General features: G+C 42.9%; 2 protein-coding genes across 2 annotated transcripts in view; both read right to left on the reverse strand.

The window, feature by feature from the left end:
* The window catches only part of LOC123992749 (TNF receptor-associated factor 4-like), a 45,725-nt gene extending 33,635 nt beyond the window's left edge, over window positions 1–12,090 (reverse strand). Inside the window, exon 1 of the mRNA XM_046294233.1 lies at window positions 11,249–12,090. Coding sequence (XP_046150189.1) covers window positions 11,249–11,391 — 143 coding nt within the window. The 5' untranslated portion in view covers window positions 11,392–12,090. The remainder of the gene's footprint in view (window positions 1–11,248) is intronic.
* A 2,840-nt stretch (window positions 12,091–14,930) lies between these two features.
* LOC123992750 (serine/threonine-protein kinase Nek8) overlaps window positions 14,931–27,417 on the reverse strand; it is a gene marked incomplete in the record, with an annotated part of 16,192 nt that continues 3,705 nt past the window's right edge. The window contains 7 exon segments of the mRNA XM_046294234.1: window positions 14,931–16,794; window positions 18,302–18,460; window positions 18,972–19,124; window positions 19,378–19,541; window positions 25,935–26,085; window positions 26,209–26,326; window positions 26,423–26,499. Coding sequence (XP_046150190.1) covers window positions 16,766–16,794; window positions 18,302–18,460; window positions 18,972–19,124; window positions 19,378–19,541; window positions 25,935–26,085; window positions 26,209–26,326; window positions 26,423–26,499 — 851 coding nt within the window.

Below are 27,417 nucleotides of genomic sequence, written 5' to 3' on the forward strand. Positions count from 1 at the left end.
TGGTGGTGTAAGTTCCATACAGGTTGACAAAATACAACCTTGTTGGTTTGTTGTTTTAGTGAGGTCATCCATTACAGACAACAAAGGATTAATGCATTCCCCAGGTTACCGGAGTTTGCCTAATTCTGAAAAACCTAATGGAATACAGAACGAGTACTTTTTTATTGACCATATCGGTGAAGGCCATCAAATCAGTGTGTCCATGTACAGTAACGACTACTGTACCAGTTGATTTGGGTGAATGAGCACCATATAGGTCATGGAGTCATTCTGAAGGGCAGAGCTATAATTCATACGGTATGTGTAACTGACATGTTAAATTTGAAAAGATCAGTGGACTTTCACACAATGGATCACTTCAAAGTCCATGCACGTGTGAGGAAGTACTGGTTTAGTTTCTCTCAAAGGGGATAGCCTACATTGGGATATTTCCATGTCACCCTGCCTCTCTTTTACTGTATATCAGGTAGCTCTGGGGTAGTTTCTCTAGTTTCCCCTAGGTACAGATCTAATAAATCAGCTTCCCCTCCATCAACCCTAACCTGAACCATTAGTGGGATGAAAATACAAAACTAACCCAAGATCAGTGTCTAGGAGTCACTCCTTTGTATGGGCTACTACTGCCTCAGTGTTTATAGCCGGATTTTAAAGTCCACCATTCCCAGTTCATCAGCAATATTCAGCTTTGAGAGATCTTCACCACCCACCCAGAGAACAGAGTAGAGCAGAACATAGCAGAGGCCTGGGGGATTTCACTCCGCTAACTAAACCCCCTTCAGCGAAGCACAGTGAACTACGTTGTGCTCAGCAATAGAAGCAGCAAAAATCCCTTTCTCTCCGCATCCCCTTCTGTATCCTCATGTGCCATACATACATAAATGCCTTTGGACAACTTTGAGGGTCTATGAAGGCCTCTGTGAAGTGACTAGAGGATGTGTGTGGGGCTGGGGACTGGAGATCCTCATTCACTGAGCCATTCATTACTAGTCCAGCTGAACCCACACACAAACAAACACACACGCTTTTTCAAAAGGCCCAGCTGCCAGAGCAGGCCTGGCTCACACACAGAACTGGGCACCAGTACTCCCCAACCCCATTTAGTCCTTTAAGAGACACTAGATGACTCTCTGGCCAAAAGTGCCTCTATTCTGCGTTCCCCTATCAATCTGCACACACAATGGACAGAAGTCAATTCATCTGGCTTTAATGGAGACCAATGTTGCTCACCCAGATTCCCTCCCCCTCTCCACTGTCTCAGACCACATCAATCATACCCTTTTTCTTCCCTCCAAACTCTTTCCTCACTGCAATAAGCTTTTTGTTTACTTGCTGCAAACTCTCTTTCCCAGACTGCAAAAGGGATGGAAGGAAGAAAGAAGCAGGATGTGAGGAAGGAGAGAGGAAGTAGGAGGTAGCGGAGGAACTGATAATGCTGGTGATTAGGGTTGTCCCAGACTAAAAAAAATTGTCATCCTGTTCTTTTGACCAATAAGTTGATCGAAATGTTTAGACTTATTTTTCCATATATTGACATACCATGTGTTTGAATAAAATCAACTACATATGCACAGAGCTTGTCTGATACTTTAAGCACACTGTTTGATTAAATAATTAAGACAAATGACTCAAGAAAGAGTCCGATGTTCACACAGTTAAAAGAAATGACGGCGAGTGCCTGTGTGATTTGCGCACGTTGTTTCGCTCTCCTCCCTACTGCAGCGAAAAGGCACAACAGCAAGTGTTTATTGCGCTGTCCGTGCTGAAGATGCTACATCATTTCAGCCATTTAGTTTCTTACTTGTTTCTGACTGAAAAGTTCTGTTACGGAAATCCATAATTTGTTTACGACAAACAACCCTTGCTCTCTTTACGGGGAACATGTAAGTGTCGCATGCATGTGACCAATAGGGCCTGACCTATAGCCTATGATAATCACATAAAACTCTCAACACAGTAATGTCGACAGCTAAATGGATGGGGAGGATGTGAAAAAGAAATTAGAAACAGGCAAATGTTTCCTGGTTGCTCAGGAGGGAAATGGGAAGTCCAGTCTGTGGAAGACATTTGACTACTGGATATCAAGAAAACGGAGGGTATAGGAGCAAGCGTTGCCTGAGTATTATGTGTGACAAAGAGTAGCAGTTCGATTACAATATTATTATTTTTTCTGTCCATTAGGAACAGTGTAAACACTCAAGAAGTGTACCAGAGAGTCAGTTCTAACAAAAAAAATAAGATAAAGCCTTTATTACAGCAGACTAAAAACAGTTGCATGTATTTGTGAATTGCGGTTTATTTATTGTTTAGGCTAATTATTCAAAGCGCCCTTTGTTATTTAATTTTAAAATGAAAATGCTTGATTTCATTACAAAGCATGAATGTCTCGTATGCTGTGTAATGGCATGAATGAAAGAATGAATGATCTATTGATTGATACAGTAGCCTATATATTGAAAGTAAGTTACGGTATTAAGAGTAAACAGGACTCTTAGGCCTAGAGCTCGATGGTGGTTATACAAAGACCACTAATGATAACGACATTACTGATTATTATAATGATGATCTTAATAATAATTGTAAAAATACAAATAAGGAGATCAAGAAAAAGGGGGGCATAGGAGTGAGAGCTGCATGCATTTTATGTGCAATTTTTCTGCCTGTCTGAAACAGTGTAAACAGCACTAAATAAATTATAAGCAATACCTAACGAGAAAGAAAATTAAAGCCTTTATTACAGCATAGCAAAGATTAAAAACAGCCGAATCTGTGAAATTGCTTTATCCGACATTTTGCCTTTGCATGAGGCTTGGTGCTCACGGAATCAGCAGGCTAATAAACAAAACTGAAACAGGCAAATAAGCAAGATCGGTCTTATTTCTGTAGATATATATGGATAATTTATAAAGCCAGGCACATTTAACAGTTAGGCTATTGATTATAAACCAAATGAAATATCCTGTGTCCTCGTCTCTGCTGCATCTGCCTCCCCCACATTGTTTTCAATCGCAATATGCTGGTTAACTTTGCTATTATGCACATAGCAACATAGGGAAAGGTGCCAATTCTACAGCGCACTGAAGATTGTTTCAGAACCGTGGACAGTGACCGTATCCAATGTGGGAGAAAGCGGATTATATAAAATAATTAGATTTATTAGTGTTGCACCATTATTTTTTACATAATATAACCATATACAATTTTAGTATCACATCATGTCTTAGAATGATGGACTGTGCCATCCCCATGGCCTCCGCAATGGATTAGCCCACAGAGACTGGCGCGAATCAGACAGGTGTCTTGTTAGGCACGTAAGGCATGAACAAGTATTTTTTGTGACTGCTCGACTTAAGAAATCTTAGTCGACCAACAGCTTATTGACCAAACAGTCGACCAGTCGACTAAATGGGGTCAGCCCTACCGGTGATGCTGCATCAAAGGGACTTCAGTGTTATTACATGTGTGGGAGATTGGAAAGCCATAAAGAAAAGTCAGGGAGCAGAGAAAAAGAGATGAGTAGGCCTATAGCCTGCATCAGCAAAACAGCACAAGGCATTCCCCACGTCCCAAATGGGACCCTCTTCCCTACATAGTATGCTACCGTTGATGAGATCCTATAGGCCCTGGTTAAAAGTAGTGCACTTTAACAGGGAAAAAGGTGTCATTTGGGAGACATACCAATTAGATTGTAAGCTCCACGGGACAGCAGAGGAAATCAGAAGTTACAGTAGGCTACCATAGTGTTGGGGAGGCCCATCAAGGAAGAAGTTACAGTAGGCTACCATAGTGTTGGGGAGGCCCATCCAGGAAGAAGTTACAGTAGACTACCATAGTGTTGGGGAGGCCCATCCAGGAAGAAGTTACAGTAGGCTACCATAGTGTTGGGGAGGCCCATCCAGGAAGAAGTTACAGTAGGCTACCATAGTGTTGGGGAGGCCCATCCAGGAAGAAGTTACAGTAGGTGACCATAGTGTTTGGGAAACATATCCTGGAATAAGTTATTGGGCAGAACAAACCAATAACTGTCCCTGTCAAGACCAGGCCGGAGCACTGTATCATTCCCACAGAGACGGCACAGTAGCGTGCGTGTGACACTGCCTTGGTTCACAAACACTAACGCAAGATAGATGACCCCATGTATGGGATGGGTTAGGCACGTAAGGCTGCTCTTGCCCTAGATCATGGGGATAATCTTTTTTTTTTGTATCGTTGAGTATTTATTCTCCTTTGCTCAGAAGGTATTGAGCTAATTGCCAAGGCCTATGATAAGCGTTTTGCCGTCGCCAACCAGGGTTGCCTCCCAAATGGCACCCTATTCCCTATACAGTACACTACTTTTCACCAGAGCCTTATGGGCCCTAGCCAAAAGTAGGGAATAGGGTGCCATTTGGGACACAGATCAAGACCAGCATACACGGTGGTACAGGCATGTGATTCACAGTTGATTGCAGAAGTGATAAGCCTCAAGTCTGTGCTTGCTCTACTACCCCATGACTCTACATCAGAGCTGGGCCAGGCAGCCTTCAGGGCTTCTGCCTGTTGGCCTGTTGTATTTAAACATTCCTCCCTCCCTCTCTCTCCCTGGGTGGAAACACAGCCCATTAGCATCACATGCTGACAGACTGACAGGCAAGCGAAACCTTTTCATCAAAGACATGATTCAGCAAATAAAGCTATTATTGTGTTAATCAAAAGTAGTGGGTCTGTCAAAGAAAAGGGAAATGTTATTGTACGATAGCATATGAAAAAGTGTAAAAACCTGAAGCAATGATCTCACCTGTACCTTCTTGTGCAATGGGCTGTGTCCTCGGTTTGCACAGTGTGCGAACTAAGCCAATAGAAACACACATAGTGAACTCTCCTACGTGTGGATTTTTACTGGGTTAATCAATTGACTAGATTAAAGTGTGAGATCGATGGAGAGGTGAAGTGGCTGTCAAATAGCCTAAACCCCATGTCAGCTGGACCAATAGGACCCTGACAGATGAAGAAAGAAGTAAAGTAGGAGTGGACAGACCTCATGAGGCATCAAAATGTTTCAGAGGATAAAATACCAGTCAGAAAAAGTGTGATGTTTTCTAGGCTGAGAAAACAATGCGTTGTGAAAACAAAGGCCCCAATCTCTTTGCTATGTTTGGCGCTACAGTTTAACAAGCTTACCAAGTCAATAATGTCACTCGCATTGTAAGTCACGGACATTGCATGTGTCCCAAATGCCACCTTATTCCCTATACATTGCATTCGTAAAGTGTTCAGACCACTTACAGTTTCACATTGAGTTACATTCCAGCTTTATGTTAAAATGGATTAAAATTGCCCTTTTCCATCAATCTACACACAATACCCCATAATGACAAAGCGAAAACAGGTTTTTATAATTTTTTGCAAATGTATTAAAAATTTAAAATCTGAAAAACCTTATATACATACAGTTGAAGTCAGAAGTTTACATACACTTAGGTTGGAGTCATTAAAACTCGTTTTCCAACCACTCCACAAATTTATTGTTAACAAACTATAGTTTTGGCAAGTCAGATAGGACATCTACTTTGTGCATGACACAAGTCATTTCTCCAACAATTGTTTACAGACAGATTATTTCACTTATAGTTCACTCTATCACAATTCCAGTGGGTCAGAAGTTAACATACACTAAGTTGACTGTGCCTTTAAACAGCTTGGACAATTCCAGAAAATGATGTCATGGCTTTAGAAGCTTCCGATAGGCTAATTGACATCATTTGAGTCAATCGGAGGTGTACTTGTGGATGTATTTCAAGGCCTACCTTCAAACTCAGTGCCTCTTTGCTAGAAATCATGGGAAAATCAAAAGAAATTAGCCAAGACCTCAGAAAAGAAATTGTAGACCTCCACAAGTCTGGTTCATCTTTGGGAGCAATTCCCAAACGCCTGAAGGTACCATGTTCATCTGTACAAACAATAGTACGCAAGTATAAACACCATGGGACCACACAGCCATCATAGCGCTGAGGAAGGAGACACGTTCTGTCTCCTAAATATGAACATGCTTTGGTGCGAAAAGTGAAAATCAATCCCAGAACAACAGCAGAGGACCTTGTGAAGATGCTGGAGGAAACCGGTACAAAAGTATCTATATCCACAGTAAAACAAGTCCTAGATCGACATAACCTGAAAGGCCGCTCAGCAAGGAAGAAGCCACTGCTTCAAAACCGCCATAAAAAAGACAGACTATGGTTTGCAACTTCACATGGGGACAAAGATCGTACTTTTTGTAGAAAGGTCCTGTAGTCTGATGAAACAAAAATAGAACTGTTTGGCCATAATGACCATCGTTATGTTTGGAGGAAAAAGGGAGGCTTGCAAGCCGAAGAACACCCTCCCAACCGTGAAGCACACGGGTGGCAGCATCATGTTGTGGGGGTGCTTTGCTGCAGGAGGGAGTGGTGCACTTCACAAAATAGATGGCATCATGAGGAAGAATAATTATGTGGATATATTGAAGCAACATCAAGACATCAGTCAGGAAGTTAAAGCTTGGTTGCTAATGGGTCTTCCAAATGGACAATGACCCCAAGCAAACTTCCGAAGTTCTGGCAAAATGGCTTAAGGACAACAAAGTCAGGGTATTGGAGTGGTCATCACAAAGCCCTGACCTCAATCCTATAGAAAATGTGTGGGCAGAACTGAAAATGTGTGTGTGAGCAAGGAGGCCTACAAACCTGACTCAGTTACACCAGCTCTGTCAGGAGGAATGGGCCAAAATTCACCCAAATTATTGTGGGAAGGTTACTCAAAACATTTGAGCTGTTGGCCGAGGTTGGAGTAGCCAGGCAGAAGGCATGGCCAGCCGTTGAGAAATGCTTATTGAAGTTTTCGATAATCATGGATTTATCGGTGGTGACTGTGTTACCTAGCCTCAGTGCAGTGGGCAGCTGGGAGGAGGTGCTCTTGTTCTCCATGGACTTCACAGTGTCCCAGAACTTTTTGGAGTTGGAGCTACAGGATGCACACTTCTGCCTGATGAAGCTGGCCTTAGCTTTCCTGACTGACTGCGTGTATTGGTTCCTGACTTCCCTGAACAGTTGCATATCACGGGGACTATTCGATGCTATTGCAGTCCGCCACATGATGTTTTTGTGCTGGTCGAGGGCAGGCAGGTCTGGAGTGAACCAAGGGATGTATCTGTTCTTAGTTCTGCATTTTTTTGAACGGAGCATGCTTATCTAAAATGGTCAGGAAGTTACTTTTAAAGAATGACCAGGCATCCTCAACTGACGGGATGAGGTCGATGTCCTTCCAGGATACCCGGCAAAGGTCGATTAGAAAGGCCTGCTCACAGAAGTGTTTTAGGGAGCGTTTGACAGTGATGAGGGGTGGTCGTTTGACTGCGGCTCCGTGGCGGATACAGGCAATGAGGCAGTGATCGCTGAGATCCTGGTTGAAGACAGCGAAGGTGTATTTGGAGGGCCAGTTGGTCAGGATGACGTCTGAGGGTGCCCTTGTTTACAGAGTTAGGGTTGTACCTGGTGGGTTCCTTGATGATTTGTGTGAGATTGAGGGCATCTAGCTTAGATTGTAGGACTGCCAGGGTGTTAAGCATATCCCAGTTTAGGTCACCTAACAGAACAAACTCTGAAGCTAGATGGGGGGCAATCAATTCACAAATGGTGTCCAGGGCACAGCTGGGAGCTGAGGGGGGTCGGTAGCAGGCGGCAACAGTGAGAGACTTATTTCTGAAGAGAGTAATTTTCAAAATTAGTAGTTCGAACTGTTTGGGTATGGACCTGGAAAGTATGACATTACTTTGCAGGCTATCTCTGCAGTAGACTGCAACTCCTCCCCCTTTGGCAGTTCTATCTTGACGGAAGATGTTATAGTTGGGTATGGAAATCTCTGAATTTTTGGTGGCCTTCCTGAGCCAGGATTCAGACACGGCAAGGACATCAGGGTTAGCAGAGTGTGCTAAAGCAGTGAGTAAAACAAACTTAGGGAGGAGGCTTCTGATGTTGACATGCATGAAACCAAGGCTTTTTCGATCACAGAAGTCAACAAATGAGGGTGCCTGGGGACATGCAGGGCCTGGGTTTACCTCCACATCAACCGCGGAACAGAGAAGGAATAGTATGAGGGTGCGGCTAAAGGCTATCAAAACTGGTCGCCTAGAGCGTTGGGGACAGAGAATAAGAGGAGCAGGTTTCTGGGCATGGTAGAATATATTCAGGGCATAATGCGCAGACAGGGGTATGGTGGGGTGCGGGTACAGCGGAGGTAAACCCAGGCACTGGGTGATGATGAGAGAGGTTGTATCTCTGGACATGCTGGTTGTAATGGGTGAGGTCACCGCATGTGTGGAGGTGGGACAAAGGAGGTAACAGGGGTATGAAGAGTGGAACTAGGGGCTCCATTGTGAACTAAAACAATGATAACTAACCTGAACAACAGTATACAAGGCATATTGACATTTGAGAGAGACATGCAGCGAGGCATACAGTAATCACAGGTGTTGAATTGGGAAAGCTAGCTAAAACAGTAGGTGAGAAAACAACAGCTAATCAGCTAGCACAACAAACAGCAGGTAAAATGGCGTTGACTAGGCAACGGGGCCGACAGATAAAACAAACAAGCAGAATGGAGTACAGTGATTAATGGACAGTCCAGCGTGCATCAGCTATGTAGCCAAGAGATCAGTGTCCAGGGGGCAGCGGTGGATGGGCAGGGAAGCTGGACTGGCGAGTGTTATCCAGGTTTTTAAAAAACTAACAATGACTAAATAGCTTGTAACTAGTTAGCTGGTTAGCGTCTGGAGGTTCTTGAGTGTGTTCTAAAAAATAAAAAATAATAGCGATTTCGTATCACATTGGGTGAGGCAGGTTTCCGGAAGGTATAAACAAATTAAAAATCAAAAAGAGATCGAGAGTAAATATGGGTCTAGTGAGTGTTTGGGACGCGGCGATTCAGACGGTTAGCAGGCCTGTGCTAACAAGTTAACAGTTCGTAGGCCCGGGCTAGACAAGGTAGCAGTTAGCGGACCGGAGCTAGACAAGCTAGCAGCTTGCATTCCAGGTGAAGCTGGTTGAGAGAATGCCAAGAGTGTGCAAAGCTGTCATCAAGGCAAAGGGTGGACACTGAAGAAATCAAATACATTTTGATTTGTTTAACACTTTTTTGGGTTACTGCATGATTCCATATGTGTAATTGCATAGTTTTGATGTCCTCCATATTATTCTACAAAGTAGAAAATTGTAAAAAATAAATAAAAATCCTTGAATGAGTAGGTGTCCAAAATGTTGACTGGTACTGTACATAAAGTAAGACCCCCAAGTATTTCAGTCATCTTTCAATGGGGGGTTGGGGGATGTGGTAGTGGTGAAGGGGTATGAGGAACTCAAGTGGCTCAAAACTACATCTTAATTTTGGCAGCAATTTTACACTGTACATGACCATGACAGAGGCTCTGTCCCAAATGGCACCCTATCCCCTATATACTGAAGTGCACTACTACTGACCAGAGCCATATCGGCCCTTGTCAAAAGTAGTACACTATATAGGGGATAGAGTTCCATTTGGGAAATAACCTCTCTCGGGCTCAGACATGGCTCATGGAATAAATATACATTGTGTAATTATTTCGCTATTTTTCTCTCTGCATTGTTGAGAAGGGCCTGTAAGCATGTCACTGTCAGTCTACACCGGCTGTTTACGAACCATGTGACAAATAAAATGATTCTAAAGTGATTTGAATTTGATGACCTCTGAGTGAATGGGCGCCAGTCTCTCAGCACACTTGTGCCCTTAATCCAATAAAGGAATCGGTCTAATCCCCCCTCATCCAAGGCAGTGCCACTGCTGACTACCCCAGCACCCCTACCACCCTGCCCCCTCCCCCTGACCCAAAACCCAGCCAGGCAGGCACATAGCCTCAGGGCAAAAAGACAGACAGACAGACAGGATGGGAGGATAGGCCAGGGTCCCCTTTGCCTGCCTGGATGAAAACACACACACATTAACAAACATGCACACACACAGATATATTTCCATGCAGGCTCACACACACAAACAGACAACCTCAAACGTGCCTCTCCCCTCTCTCTGTCTGTCCCTGGTCCTGAGGTCTTAACATTAGATGATTGTTTACATGTGTCATGGTAGGTGACTACAGCTAGAATGGCAGCAAAGTCTGCTAAACCAACAACTACTGAAACATTACTTCCTCATCACAGAATTGAATCTGATTGTTTATTATTATCTGAAACCTATATGCACAATATTACAGTGTGCCAAATGATGATGCAAACAAGACATTGTTTTCTCTTCTGTTTTATGGCCTTTTACAGCTTGAGTTCTCTCATTGGTGGCTCCCAGACTTCTGCCAGTTGGGCAAATTTGAATTCAGTTATGGAAAATAAAGAAACTGACTTCATGACAGATTTGCATGTATAAACAACACCCCCAATGGCTGTTGTATCATCATACTGTATCATAATATACCACACATATCTACCCGGAGGATATCACATTCAGAAATATAGAATCATATTTGGACCAAAATAAATCAATTTGGCTAATCTAGAGGAATAAAGTTGACATGAGTGAAACATGTTATAAACATTTTCAATACCATAGACTGGGTAGGTGAGGCAGTGGTATTCAAACTTTTTCAGCAGGGGACCAAATTTCTACTCTATTTTTGGGGGGAAATAATTTGTGACCCTACCCCAAATATGACAACCTTAAAAATCGGTATATTTCGATTTTTACATCAACAAATAACCTTCAATTCATGTTTTTAATCTCTTATCAAAATTAAAAGGAACCTATAAATACAATTAAAAAAATATTTAAATGATCATTCTCAAAAACGTTTGTATATTGTCCCATATAACAATATGTCCTAATTTATTGTTAAGGATTTAAGTCACCACCACTTCCTTTATCTATAATTTTGCTTCACCTGTGAGTGCAAAGGCCTTACAAAGGAAGGATACGCCTACAGGGTTTGTTTACATATATACTTTCCAACTGAAACTTGATATTTATGGTTAGTTCCTATTGTGACCCATAGACAAGACACATGTAGCACGCACGCACACACACGCACGCACGCACACACACACACACCGAGAGAGATACAGGGAGAAGTTTGAAAACAAGTTTTTTCAGTGTTCTTTAAGGCTGTGTATACAGAACACATCAAAATGCTAAATCATTATTGCAATCCAATAGGCTAATAGCGTTTGATCTGGAACACACACACGCACGCGCAGCTTACCTTAAGAATTCTTGTAGACAGGTGTCACAAAATCGGTGGCCACACGTAGAAACTTGAACAGGCTCGCGCATGGCTTTACTGCATAATGGACATTGAAAACGTCTCTTCGGTTTCTCCAGAAACTTGTAATCAAACCCCGGCATTGCTGCAGGATTCGTCGAAATACACTACAGAATAATGTCTCTCCCTTCGCCTGTGTCCTGTCCTACTGCGTGATTTGGGGTATGATGTCACCAGTGTCTCTCTTTTGATGGCCGTCAACAGAGAAATTCTCCGATATTCATGTCCCCTTCGCCAGCCAGTGACAAATCGGTTTACGAGACGAGAGTATAGACCGATTCAGTTCCGCCGTCTCTCCAGCAACAGGGTGACCGAGTGCATTGAAACAACGGGAATCCTCGACAGTACAAACGTTTTTGCATAAAAACCTGACGATGTCTTCTTCTGACAATCTTCCTCTGCGTCTAGAAAAGCAGGAAAATCTTCGGCATATGTCTCTCAGCAGAGGTGTAACACTGACAGATTGAAGACAATGCTCTCAGCCCATCTGCTTAGGTACAAAGCCCCGCCTACTATTTTTCTTGCGGGAGGAGTCGAACGTGAAATCAACATAGCCTATTTGCTTTTCTCTGGTCTGGGTCAATGATATCTCCTCTGATTTGTTTTATTTGTCAGCTATGTAAGTCAAGTCTCTTTTTTATGAGTTGAATGATATCAATCTAAAATGAATGGAAATAAGGTAGGGTTTCACCTGCAAATTAATTGGCTTGTATTAAGTAGTTTGAAAGGAGTATGTTCATTTTTGAAAAAGTACAGATGTTTAATGTTCAATAAAAAAGTGAAATATTTGTTTTGCATATCCTAAACCCTGCTCAGAAAACAAGATGTATTGATGAATTGACCCTAAGTAGACACATGAATTACTAATTAGGAAGAGCTGCCCTCTGGTGGTGAAACTGAAAAAGAAGAGCCTGATATTCATGGTGTTGCAGATACATTTGATAATCGATATTAAACATTGACTTCGATAATTGTCGGAAGTGGTTTCAAATGGCTGGACAATATCTTGTCTTAAAAATCTTTACAATTGTGTCCATTTAAAATTATTCAATAGCTATAGGTTGTCATCACCAACCTTGTTGCTTCAGGATTACATCATTACACAGGCACAGTCACGTGCGCTTTCTTCAAATAAGTGGCGAAAACCCGCCACAGCATTGTGGTATTACTAAATCATAGAGTACATTAATAGAGTACATTAATAGAGTCATCAATAGAGTACCACAGTATGAATCATAATACCCATAAAACCTAAGGGCCAGAGGGAAATGCTTCCAATCATTTTTCCACCATACATTTTTTCCATAGGGGATTTTAGAAACACTTAAAATAAGGGCTGTGTTTTGTGTAGGCTTACTCTGGCCTGACATTTGGATAACCTGTAAATCTTTCTAGGGCAAAGTTACTTTTTTGTATTTTACCCCCTTTTCTCGTCCCAACGCTGCAACTCCCCAATGGGCTCGGGAGGCGAAGGTCGAATCATGCATCCTCCGAAACATGACCCACCAAACCGCACTTCTTAACACCCGCCGCTTAACCCGGAAGCCAGCCTCACCAATGTGTCAGAGAAAACACTGTTCAACTGACAACTGATTTCAGCCTGCAGGCACCCAGCCCGCCACAAGGAGTCGCTAGAGCCAAGTAAATCCCCCCCAGCCAAACCCTCCACTAACCCTGACGATGTTGGGCCAATTGTGCGCCACCCTATGGGACTCATCGAACCCGGGTCTGTAGTGACACCTCTAGCACTGCGATGCAGTGCCTTAGACCGCTGCGCCACTCTGGGAGGCCCTAGGACAAGGTGACTTATCAATAATTTGCCTGTATTTACCCCTCAAAAATGAAATATTAATTAGCTGCTAATGTGGATATCATAAAGAACTACAAATGTCATGATGATCTGGACAAGACTGTCGACTCGAGGCAAAGGTAAGAATCTCTGAATTAACTACCCAATGTCAGCTAAATTAAGAAATTCATACATTTGCTACATTTCTATAAATGGACAATTCTGTGAACTGTTAGCAAAGGTGTCAGCTAGAGAAGACATGCAGGAGCTTGCAGGGATATGTAGTTTTGCACGATGTCTACTTCAAATCTGAAAGTAAATAGAGCCGAATATATTGATTAAAATCACCTTGTCCAAGAGAGATATACATGGTTATCAAAACATAACACCAGGGTAAGCCTACATGAAACACAGACATTATTTTAAGTGTTTCTATGGGAAAAATCTATGGTGGAAAAACAATTGGAACCATTTCCTTCTTTGACCACTAGGTTTTATGGGTATTATGACACCTCCATTGAGGGACTCTATAGAAATTCTATATCTATAGTGCATTCGGAAAGTATTCAGACCCCTTTACTTTTTCCACATTTTGTTACGTTACAAAAGGTTTTCAGAACATTATTTTTTTAAACCCCCAGAAATATCACATTTACATGAGTATTCAGACCCTTTCCACAGTACTTTGTAGAAGCACCTTTGGAAGTAATTACAGCCTCGATTTGTCTTGGGTATGATGCTACAAGCTTGGCACACCTGTATTTTGTGAGTTTCTCCCATTCTTCTCTGCAGATCCTCTCAAGCTCTGTCAGGTTGGATGGGGAGCATGGCCCTCAAGAGATGTTCAATCGGGTTGAAGTCCGGATTCTGACTGGGCCACTCAAGGACATTTAGAGAAGCCACTCATGCGTTGTGTTGGCTGTGTGCTTAGGGTCGTTGTCCTGTTGGAAGGTGAACCTTCGCCCCAGTCTGATGTTCTGAGCGCTATGGAGCATGTTTTCATCAAGGATCTCTCTGTACTTTGCTCTGTTCATCTTTCCCTCGATTCCGACTAGTATCCCAGTCCCAGAAAAACATCCCCACAACATGATGCTGCCACAACCATGCTTCACCATAGGGATGGTACCAGGTTTCTTCCAGGCGTGATGCTTGGCATTCAGGCCAATAGTTCAATATGGGGTTCATCAGACCAGAGACTCTTGTTTCTCATGGTCTGAGAGTCTTTAGGTGCCTTTTTCCAACTCCAAGCAGGCTGTCATGTGCCTTTTACTGAAGAGTGGCTTCCATCTAGCCACTCTACCATAAAGGCCTGATTGGTGGAGTGGTGCAGAGATTGTTGTCCTCCTTGAAGGTTCTCCCATCTCCAAAGAGGGACTCTAGAGCTCTGTCCGAGTAAGAATCGGGTTCTTGGTCACCTCCCTGACCAAGGCCCTTCTCCCCCGTTTGCTCAGTTTGGCCAGGCGGCCAGCTCCAGGAAGGGTCTTGGTTGTTCCAAATGTGTGCAGGTGTGTGCTTTTCCAAATTATGTCCAATCAATTGAATTTACCACAGGTGGACTCTAATCAAGTTCTAGAAACATCTCAAGGATGATCAATGGAAACTAGATGCACCTGAATTCAACTTCAAGTCTCATACCAAAGGGTCTGAATACTTATGTAAATAACAATCTGTTTTCGCTTTGTCATTATGGGGTATTGGGTGTAGATTTGATGAGGACTTTTTATTTTATTTAATCCATTTTAGAATAAGGCTATAACATAAAATGTGGAAAAAGTCAAGGGGTCTGAAAACTTTCTGAAGGCACACACACACACACACACACACACAATGATTTATTGCTGCCTCAATTCTTCATAAACTGTTTTCACAATCATTACAAATGATTTAACTCAGTTTTGACTAAAGTAATCTGACATGAAATAGCGACCCAAACAAAGAAAATCCATTTCAAATTTCTTGTCCCTTATTAATTTATAATTTAGTTGATAATTGTATCACATACAATAGGCATACTATACAGTGTTTATCAATTATCTGGTACATTATGTACAATACAAGAATAGACCATTCCTTCTTTGACAGAATTTATAAAATGGCATATTCATATACCAACAAAGGCAGTAACTATGTAATAACAGCACAAATATCAATTGTTATTTGTTACATAATGATTGGGAAATAAGATAAGTTTTTTTCTCACAGAAAAATTGTGTCAGTGGTACCACAGAAGGTAAATTAAGAGGATTGTTCTGACAAATTGGCAACACTGCAGGCAAAGCACTAACATGAATCATGTTCACATTTCTTCCAAAAATGGAAAACAAAAACATCTGCTTGGAAATCATCTTGGATACCAGACAGTGATGCACCTTTTCTTGCACTACAGTTTACCAACATTTTGGTGGAAAATGCATTGAAAGTATATGGAGCGTTACTTTTTCAACTGTGACCGGTGATCAGTTTAACCACCTATTCTTACCACTACATCACTGATACTAGAGTGGGTGACATAGAGATAGTAAGGAGCAGGCCAATAACATTGATTTCCTCTGTCTGGAGCACTTACCATTCCAGCCTGTTTGGAGGCTTTCCAGAGTAGGATCAAGCTAGTGTATGCGTCCCAAATATCACCCTTTTCCCTATATAGTGCACTATTTTTTATCAGGGCCCATAAATAGTGCACTATGTAGAGAATAGGGTGCCATTTGGGATGCATTAAGGGTTCTAATTAAGCACATCATATCAAACTGGCTCATGCCTACGACACACACACAGCTGAAGAGCCAATATTGACTCTTAATGTGTCTCTCACACCTGTGCCATGCTGTTAGAGGCACTTCTACATACAAAATCTTCAACAATCTTTGAACTCTTGAGGGTTGAAAGGTCTATGTGACTTGAAATGCATTTACAATAGAAGTGGCCTCCTTTAGTCAACCGTCTTAAAGAAAATGTCTAAAAGTACCTTACTATGATACTAAACACACCATCTGTTATTGTGACTGAAAACAAAACTTTCTCAACCAATTGATGAGGACTAATCCTAAAAGCACACTGATAACGTGCTTAAGATTTGAAGTGCCGTACTTGCTTGCTTCATTTGACTGACAAGTCAGTTAGTAGGCTCACACGGTAGTGGCAGTCCTAAACTAGCAGCCTTCCTTCTTCACACACATTGTTTTGTCTAACTCAATACTGGGTAAATAAAGCTACCAAACCAGTTAGACATCCTGGAACTGTGTGTTTTATCATGCTAACCTCACTGGTGAGAGAGGACAAAACTTTGCAGCAGGACAGCTCCCCAATTCCTTCTGCAATCTCACTCCAATACTTTTGGTAAAGCATTCTATTAGCTACCAGCTACATAAGCTAGGGAAGCTAAATAGGATTGTTTTGCATCTGTTCCATAAATTGTGCCATTTTTAAAGCCCCACCATTTACATAATACTGTATGAAAAACATAATATTTAAAAAATATATAAACTGACTTGAGACAGGGCAACTGAAACTGTGTAAGATGTGCAGGAATCCTCCAACAGCTTAGTAAACTACCGGCCACTGGAAGAGGTTATTCAGAGGAGGCTAGCAGTCCTTCACCTTGTGCCACTGTTTCTCTCCTGACAGCTACTGAAGGGGTGGACAATGGTGGGATGGTTTTCAGAGCTGTATCATCTGGGGACTGGCTCCTCAAGCAAAGCTGAGAAAGAGAAAGAGTCATCAGAAGCCATCAACGTATCACTTAGTACTAAAGACAGGCAAGAATATACCATCTTACACAATGCATGCTTGTGTACAGTTACATACTTTAGGGGCCTGAGTCTTGTAAAAGGTTTCAGGACAGGTATTGAATTATTTCACTCTTGTATTTTAGATATTGATACACCCACATTTTCATCTTGATTACTTCACTTAGACACAATGCAGTAGGTGTGGTGGCACAATAATGTTTCTAATGCCCACACACTGCCATTGTCTACCATGCATTTAGTCATACTGTATCTGGATTGATGTACTACTCATACATTGATAAAATAACAAAACCAATGGAAGTCAAATGTGGGTGAAATGACCTGTGTGAGGGCACTCTGGCTGCTGTGTTTGCATTTCAGGTCACTACCACATGGTACGCACTACAACACAGCCAGGTCAGAGTTACACTGCAACAGGATTGGGCCTCTTCCAAAGATTAGAGACATCTCTCTTACTTACTGATGAGATATTTAAGTGCAATTTAATCTTTCCTAAATCTGCATCTATTTGTAATGGGAGGGTTGCTTTAGTTTATTCCATGCGTGATTTTAATAGATATTGGTTATGTCACAATTGGCACCTTATTCCCAATATAGTGCAGTACTTTTGATCAAAGCACATTGGGTTCTGGTCAATAGTAGTGCACTACAAAGGGAATAGGGTACCATTTGGGAAACCGTCGTTGTTTTAAAGCAGAGGAATTGCTGGCTTGTCCGCTATTCCTGACCATTCATCACAGACTGGATAATACATTATCTTATTGAGGTTGGGGAACTATTCACATTACATGAAGATCCATAAACTGCATGCAACAACCTGAAATCAATAATTATAAATGTACAGTGTAAGGGAATAGTGAAATGTGAGTAAATTATTACTGGTGTAAATAGAGACATACAACCTAATCAACCCTCTGCCTGGTTTTGTGGACATGGCACAGAGGAAGCCTATTATCAGATACACTGGTTTGTTACATGCAGGTTTATAGAAAGAGCTAACCCCAGCTCATCTCCCCAATGACTAACAAGCTAAGCATGACAGGGAGGCAGGCCCCTGTTGTTCATTTTATTGCTTGTGGAGAGCAAGGTACAACTGATTGCCTCATCCACCGTTAATGAGCCTCTGTTACTACAGACCCTGAGGCGATGGAGACACAAAAAGCCAAACATGGGGCTTGGTGTTCACTTCTGATTTTACTGACTGTGAGAAAGCCACAGGAAAATCTGCATTGTGGGGTTAGCTAATTATCAAGCTATTAACAAATAGGCTCTTTCAGACCTTCTGTTCTACAAGAAAAAACATGGATCTCTGTCAGCCACATCTAAAGAAGCTTGTTTCAAGTTGTACCTTTCGTTCATCCCAGTGATTGCTGTTTGATTTCACCACACACAGTATGTGCTACTGGCAATTTCACATCATTTTCTTTAACAAAAAGGTAATAGGTAAAATATTACGTTTCACTGCCAGCAGAGTGTTGCCATGACAACATGCCACTGACGTCACCGTGAACGGGTGACTCTCGTCGAGCTGCACTGCCTTCGGTATCCCAGAATCCTCCTCTTTTCTTCCGAGGCGGCCACGGGCCCCCTTTCCCCAGGTATACACCTCCCCTTCTACACCAAGAGAGAGAACAGAATAGTTATATTCTTCAGCGCACCCCAGGATTCATGAATCTGCACAATCCTTAACAGACAGCCCTCTCTTCTCCTCCCCTCTATCCCATCCCTCTCCTCTCCTGACTGCACAATGGCTCTATCTATCCCTGGGAGAGCAGATCTGATCAAAGACAGCCCTGAACAATTAGGTGACTGTGCCTGCCATCTCCCTATGGCACGTCGAGCTGATCATTGACACATTCTGACATATATTGTGTCATTCTCCACAACTCTACCCTTTGGAAAATGTCTAACACACCTCTGTTACAACATATTAAGGACCTTAAAGCAGTCGCTGGAAGCACAATTACAAAAATTACAAAAACAGATTTGTACAGTGTTCAATTAGCTCTTCTAATAAAGTGCGTTATCTAAGTTTACTGAGAACATAACGTTTCTCCAATATTTTATATAAACAGAAAATGTCTGCTTAAAGCATCTTCCCTTCTTGCCAATGCCTCTTACTCACCTGATCCAATTGCCAGAGTGAATGCATCCCCACAGGCTGCCATGATGATGCCCTGAAGGCCCGGCACCGGATAAGGCACACGACTGGTCCGGCGGGAGCTACAGCCCAGCTGACCATGCTGGTTACTGCCAAATGTGAAACACTGCCCCTTCTCTGGACACACGGAACAGGGGGATTAAATGTGTGAAGATTGTTATTGTGTATTGTCAAAGGACACATAGAAGCACATTCATCCTATAGTAGATAATGGTATTACAATATAGTTACATGTTTTACTGTGTAAGCATGACACAGGGATGTCACGTCCTTGCATCTCACAGGAACTTTGGGTTTCTAGTTACGATGGGTTCAGGAACTGCATGGTGACGTGTCAGGCATATGAGGTGAGGACAAAATATAATTTCACCTGTGACAGCAACAGAGTGGGCTGTTCCAATGTCAATGTAAACAACCTTGTCCACATTCAGAGGTGCTGATTGGACTGGACTGAACAAGTAGACTTCTTCAATCTGGTCACAGGGGGCTGGCTCCTCTGCAGCATTGATCTTATCCAACCCCAGCTTGTTGAACCTAATCAAGCACATTTAGAGGAATCACAATTGTTTTCATGGCAGCACATGTATAGGCTTAAATGTAATTGATAAAAGGTGCTTCTGATCTTTTTCCCAATTATTGGCAAGCAAAAGATCTGATTGGTCCAAACCCAATTATTGGAAAACTATCAAAAGTGGGATGCCTGTGTAAACACAGCCATATAAGATAATGCCAATCTACTACTCTAGCCATTTAATTAAAGAATGTTTGAATCGTATCAAAAGGGAAACATTGATAACTTAAAAGTAAAGTAGATCCAGTTTACCTTATCAGCTGATGTGTGTTTTCTACAATATCACACTACAAAATTGTAGGGAGAAAAGTTAAGAAATGCTGTGTCATGTTCTGTAAGAATTCATTGAAGGGGAGTTTCTTGTTCTGTGTTCAAGGCAGATAAATATTCCGTATGGTGTTGAGTGAGTAAGAGAAAGAGTTAAGGAGGGCAGGAAGTAGCTAAACCACAGGTGTCTGGGCAATGTGATCTCTTATTGTGTATAAGAGATCATACAATACGTTTTGTTGTGATTCCTATGTTGTTGATGTGAAGAATATTTGTTGGTCTGTGGTGTGTAATGACGAGCAACCAGACGCTGCCCTTGACACATTCATGAAATTGCTTATCCCAGTTATTAATAAGGATGCACCAATTAAGAAAATGAATGTAAAAACTATCAAATTGATTGATGAGGAATTGAACAATTGTATGGTTGAGAGGGATGAGGCAAAAGATATGGCAAATAGGTCTGGCTGTACAACCGATTGGAAAACGTACTGCAAATTGAGGAATTGTGTGACTAAACTCAATAAAAAGAAGAAATTACACTATGAAACAAAGATAAATGACAAAGAATAATAATAAAAAAGTAGCGAAGCACTTTCAATTAAATGGGCAAAAAAGCAAACTCCGCATCATTCATTGAATCAGATGGCTCATTCATCACAAAACCCACCGATATTGCCCACTACTTGATTTTTTAATTGGCAAGATTAGCAAACTTAGACATAACATGCCAGCGAAAGACGCTAACACTACACATCCAAGTATATCTAACCAAATTATGAAAGACAAGCATTGTAATTTTGTAAGTAAGTATGGAACAAAAAAATGATCTATCAACAATGACAAGCCACCAGGGTCTGACAACTTGTATGGACAATTACGGAGGATAATAGTGGACAATATTGACACTCCTATTTGGCATATCTTCAAATTAAGCCTACTAGAAAGTGTATGCCCTCAGGTCTGGAGGGAAGCAAAAGCTATTCCCCTACCTAAGAATAGTAAAGCCCCCTTAACTGGCTCAAATAGCCAACCAATCAGCCTGTTACCAGCCAAGAAAGTGGTGTTTGACCAGATAAAATGCTATTTTCCAATAAACAAATAGACAGACTTTCAGCACACTGATACAAATGACTGGCTGAGGGAAATTGATGACAAAAAGATTGTGTGGGCTGTTTTGTTAGACTTTTTTTTTTTTACCCCCTTTTCTCCCCGATTTTGTGGTACCCAATTGTTAGTAATTACTGTCTTGTCTCATCGCTACAACTCCAGTACGGGCTCGGGAGAGACGAAGGCCGAAAGCCATGCGTCCTCCGAAACACAACCCAACCAATCCGCACTGCTTCTTATCACAGCGCACCTCCAACCAGGAAGCCAGACGCACCAATGTGTCGGAGGAAACACAGTGCACCTGGCTACCTTGGTTAGCTCGCACTGCGCCCGGCCCGCCACAGGAGTCGCTGGTGCGCAATGAGACAAGGATATCCCTGCCGGTCAAACCCTCCCTAACCCGGACGACGCTAGGCCAATTGTGCGTCGCCCCACAGACCTCCAGGTCGCAGCCGGCTGCGACAGAGCCTGGGCGCGAATCCAGAGTCTCTGGTGACACAGCTAGCGCTGCGATGCAGTGCCCTAGACCACTGCGCCACCCGGGAGGAGACTTCAGTGTGGCTGTTATCTTTAGCGATCATAGTCTGTTGCTGGAAAAACGTATGTGTTATGGCTTTACACCCCCTACTATATTGTGGATAAATAATTACCTGTCTAACAGAAGACAGAGGGTGTTATTTAATGGAAACCTCTCCAATAAAATCCATGTAGAATCAGGAATTCCCCAGGGCAGATGTCTACTCCCTTACTTATTTTTACTAATTACATGCTTTGAGTAAAGCCCGTGTGTCTATGTAGTCGGATGACTCAACACTATACACGTAAGCTACCAACAGCGACTGAAATGACTTCACCACTTAACAAAGAGCTGCAGTTAGTTTCAGAATGGGTGGCAAGGGTGGCAAAAGACTAAACTGCTTGGAGTAACCCTGGATTGTAAACAGTCATGGTCAAAACTTATTGATAAAACAGTAGCTAGGATGGGGAGAAGTCTGTCTATAATAAAGCGCTGCTCTGCATTCTTAATAACAGCACTATTAACAAGGCAGGTCCTACATGCCCTAGTTTTGTTGCACCTTGACTAGTGTTCAGTCGTGGGGTCAAGTGCCACAAAGAGGGACTTAGGAAAATTGCAGTTGGCTCAGAACAAGGCAGCACGGCTGGCCCTTGGATGTACACAGAGAGCTAACAATAATATGCATGTCAATCTCTCCTGGCTCAATGTGTAGGAGAGATTAACTTCATCACTACTTGTGTTTGTCAGTTTCGTGTTCCTAGGAAACTATGCAGTATTTCTTACATTGTTACCCCAGGAAATCTTAAGTTTTATTACATACAGCCGGGAGGAACTATTGGATATAAGAGCAACGTCAACTCCCCAAAATTACGAACAGGAATACGACTTTCCCAAAGCAGATCCTCTGTTTGGTCCACCACCCAGGACAATGGATCGGATCCCAGCCGACGACCCAAAACAACGGCGCCGCAGAAGGGGCAGACGGAGCGGTCTTCTGGTCAGGCTCCGTAGACGGGCACATCGCGCACCGCTCCCGAATATACTACTCGCCAATGTCCAGTCTCTTGACAACAAAGTAGACGAAATCCGAGCAAGGGTTGCCTTCCAGAGAGACAGCAGAGATTGTAACGTTCTTAACCGGCCGCGAACGGGAGGTCCGTGGGGCGACGCACAATTGGCCTAGCATCGTCCGGTTTAGGACGAATCCTTGTCTCATCGCGCACCAGCGACTCCTGTGGCGGGCCGGGCACAGTGCGCGCTAACCAAGGTTGCCAGGTGCACGGTGTTCCTCCGACACATTGGTGCGGCTGGCTTCTGGGTTGGATGGTGCTGTGTTAAGAAGCAGTGCGGCTTGGTTGGGTTGTGTATCGGAGGACGCATGACTTTCAACCTTCGTCTCTCCCGAGCCCGTATGGGAGTTGTAGCGATTAGACAAGATAGTAGCTACTAAAACAATTGGATATCACGAAATTGGGGAGAAAAAGGGGTAAAATTAAATGTAATTTTAAAAAAATTTCAAGATTGCTTTATCACGTGGACTGGGATATGTTCCGCATTGCGTCGAACAATAACATTGATGAATACGCTGATTCGGTGAGCGGGTTTATTAGCAAGTGCATCGGTGATGTACCCACAGCGACTATTAAAACCTTCCCCAACCAGAAACCGTGGATTGATGGTAGCTTTCGCGCAAAACTGAAAGCGCGAATCAGGTTTTTAAATCAGGGCAAGGCGACCGGACACATGACCAAATACAAACAGTGTAGCTATTCCCTCCGCAAGGCAATCAAACAAGCTAAGAGTCAGTATAGAGACAAAGTAGAGTCGCAATTCAACGGCTCAGACACGAGAGGTATGTGGCAGGGTCTACAGTCAATCACGGACTACAAAAAGAAAACCAGCCCCATCGTGGATCATGATGGCTTGCTCCCAGACAAACTAAACAACTTCTTTGCTTGCTTTGAGGACAAAACAGTGCCACCGACACGGCCCGCTACCAAAACCTGCGGGCTCTCCTTAACTGCAGCCAATGTGAGTAAAGCATTTAAACGTGTTAACCCTCGCAAGGCTGCAGGCCCAGACGGCATCACCAGCCGCGTCCTCAGAGCATGCGCAGACCAGTTTGCGGGTGTGTTTACGGATGTATTCAATCAATCCTTATCCCAGTCTGTTGTTCCCACATGCTTCAAGAGGGCCACCATTGTTCCTGTTCCCAGAAAGCTAAGGTAACTGAGCTAAATGACTATCGCCCCGTAGCACTCACTTCCGTCATCATGAAGTGCTTTGAGAGACTAGTCAAGGACCATATCACCTCCACCCACCCTACCTGACGCCCTAGACCCACTCCAATTTGCTTACCGCCCCAATAGGTCCACAGATGACGCAATCGCAATCACACTGCACACTGCCCTAACCCATCTGGACAAGAGGAATACCTATGTAAGAATGCTGTTCATAGACTACAGCTCAGCATTTAACACCATAGTACCCTCCAAACTCGTCATTAAGCTCGAGACCCTGGGTCTCGACCCCGCCCTGTGCAACTGGGTCCTGGACTTCCTGACGGGCTGCCCCCAGGTGGCAGCCCAAAGGAGCCCAAAGGAGATGATGGTGGACTTCAGGAAACAGCAGAGGGAGCAGCCCCCTATCCACATCGATGGGACAGTAGTGGAGAAGGTGGAAAGACACATCACGGACAAACTGAAATGGTTCCCCCACACAGACAGCGTGGTGAAGAAGGCGCAGCAGCGCCTCTTCAATCTCAGGAGGCTGAAGAAAGCCGACTGGTCACCAAAAACACTCAAACTTACAGGTGCACAATCGAGAGCATCCTATCAGGCTGTATCACCACCTGGTACGGCAACTGCTCCGTCCACAACCGTAAGGCTCTCCAGAGGGTTGTGAGGTCTGCACAATGAATCACCGGGGGCAAACTACCTGCCCTCCAGGACACCTACACCACCCGATGTCACAGGAAGGCCAAAAAGATCATCAAGAACAACAACTACCCGAGCCACTGCCTGTTCACCCCACTATCATCCAGAAGGCGAGGTCAGTACAGGTGCATCAAAGCTGGGACCGAGAGACTGAAAAACAGCGTCTATCTCAAGGACATCAGACTGCTAAATCAAATCAAAATCAAATCAAATTTATTTATATAGCCCTTCGTACATCAGCTGATATCTCAAAGTGCTGTACAGAAACCCAGCCTAAAACCCCAAACAGCAAACAATGCAGGTGTAAACTGCCAATCACTAACATTGAGTGGCTGCTGCCAACATACTGACTCATCTCTAGCCATTTTAATAATTGGATATAATAAATGTATCACTAGCCACTTTATATAATGTTTACATACCCTACATTACTCATCTCATATGTATATACTGCACTCTATACCTTCTACTGCATCTTGCCTATGCCGTTCGGCCATCGCTCATCCATGTATTTTTATGTACATATTCATTCCTTTACACTTGTGTGTATAAGGTAGTTGTGAAATTGTTAGATTACTTGTTAGATATTACTGTATGGTCGGAACTAGAAGCACAAGCGTTTCGCTACACTCACATTAACATCTGCTAACCATGTGTATGTGACAAATAAAATTTGTCACATACACATAATACTAGCCCCCAGCTCGGACACCCATGCATACCCCACAAACCATGTTAGAGGTCTCCTCACAGCTCCCAAGTCCAGAACAGACTATGGGAGGCACACAGTACTACATGGAACTCTATTCCACATCAAGTAACTTGTGCCAGTAGTAAAATTAGATTGAAAAAAAAACCCAGATTAAAATACACCTTATGGAACAGTGGGGACTGTGAAGCAACATAAATACATGCATACAAACACACGATAACATACGCATTAGACACACAGATTTTGTGTTGTAGATATGTGTTAGTAGAATAGAGGCTTGAGGGAACAAACTTAATATGTTGTGAGATCTGTTATGAATGTATGTGTAATGAATACTCGGGGAGAAAAAGGTGTAGATTCACGCACAGAGAGCGGCAGATGTTTATTAAGCCTTCGCAGAAGGCAGGAATCGTGGTCGCAGGCAATGGTCAAACACAGGTAGGCAGTCAAAAACAAACAGTCTTCCATTCGTCACCTTCACGTATAACAAACAAAGCTAATGTGGATCCATAATAAATACAAATACACGAATGATGTCATAATAATGTCATACACCACCTCTATAAATCCATAGTTTAACATGGAGTTTAACACAACAAAGCATGTCCACGAAGAGCTACAGTATGTCAGTGCTTAAGCAAGCAGGGTGTTGGTGTTTCACCTTTAATGTGAGCTCTGTTTTTTAGTGAGTTGTTAATGAAAAGGATCACTCACATTAATAGTAACCTTTGTGGAATGCATGTGCAATTTCACAGCACTTTCATGCAAATTACTGATTATGTTGTTAGTAGTCTATAAAAGAAGGTAACTATACCTGTTGCTGCCACAGGCCAGAATGCTGTTCTGGGTGCTGATTACCATGGAGCAATCCACTCCACACAGCACCCTGTGGGCCTCAAACTTCCCTGGCACACACACCTCCTGGGGAGAGTTGTGGGAGTCCTGGGTGCCCAGCCCCAGGCGGCCTGCCAGAGGGGGAAGAAAGCAGAACATTCTGTTAGAATGCCAAGCTCTCCCACAGACACTGCTGACATAAACCAAGAAACAGAGAGAGACTGACGACCCCAAAAATAAACTTGCTCATTTACCATTGTCTCCTCTTCCCCAGGAGAATACTTCTCTGTCATTGGTCACAGCAAGCACATGGGAAGCACCACATGACACCTGGACCAGCTCGTATCCGAGTAAGGCCTCTACAATCTTGGGCTGGGCATTAATACATACAGAGAAATATGTTTTTTTTCACTGGAACGACTGACCACAATAATGTTTATAACAAACCATAAAATCATTGACATTTACCTGTGTTACGTCATTAAAATTTCCATGTCCGAGACAGCCATTGCTTCCACTTCCAAATGTCATAATAATACCTCGGTCTGCAAATTGAAAATAAATAGAGTAGATTATAGGTACGATGAGTTGATGGGTGTGGTTATATCACAGCGCAGGCCAACCGTGTGAGTTTTAATCCCTAACAAGGGAATGCTAACTTGCTCCACCACGGTGATAAATGGTGACGAGGGAGCAGGAAATAGAGCTTGGGCTCTGAGGTTCTTTAATCCTGTGTCATCTGCTTTTGATATTTGACTAATGACAGCTCCCTTAAGACTATGACTGTGACTAATGGTATATCCCGGTTGGAGAAAGTGTACCTCCTAAACGCCAAGCCAGCAGTGTGGTGATTGCATTCTGTAGGGGAGGACAAACACTGATGAATGTTCTCTTGTCAGAAATGCAGTGAAAGAGGTGATTACATCCACACGTTCAAATGTATCTTCCATTCCAATGCTGCTCCAGTGCTTTATGATAGTATTATACTGCAGTGTGTGTGTGTGTCAGAGTGTGTGCTTAGCAGCAAAAACACAGAGTGAAAAAATATTGATTTCCTATAGTGAAGCTCTCATACTGAGGCTGACCTGACACAAATGCTGTTTTCCCCAGCAGGAAACACAATGAGAGATGGTGTGCATCCCAAATGGCACCATATTCCCTATTTATAAACTGGGCGGTTAGAGCTCTGACTGCTGATTGGCTGACAGCCGTGGTATATACCAAGGGTATGACAAAATACATGTATTTTTACTGCTCTAATTACGTTGATTACGTTGAACCAGTTTATAATAGCAATAAGGCACCTCTGGGGTTTGTGATATATGGCCAATATACCACAGCTAAGGGCTCCACGATGCTTTGTGCCTAAGAACAGCCCTTAGCTGTGGTATATTGGCCGTATACCACACCCCTCGTGCATATTGCTTAAATAGTGCATCAATTTTGACCAGAGCCCTCCAAAT

Source organism: Oncorhynchus gorbuscha, linkage group LG13, assembly GCF_021184085.1.
Source record: "Oncorhynchus gorbuscha isolate QuinsamMale2020 ecotype Even-year linkage group LG13, OgorEven_v1.0, whole genome shotgun sequence".
Classification (NCBI taxonomy): Eukaryota; Metazoa; Chordata; class Actinopteri; order Salmoniformes; family Salmonidae; genus Oncorhynchus; species Oncorhynchus gorbuscha.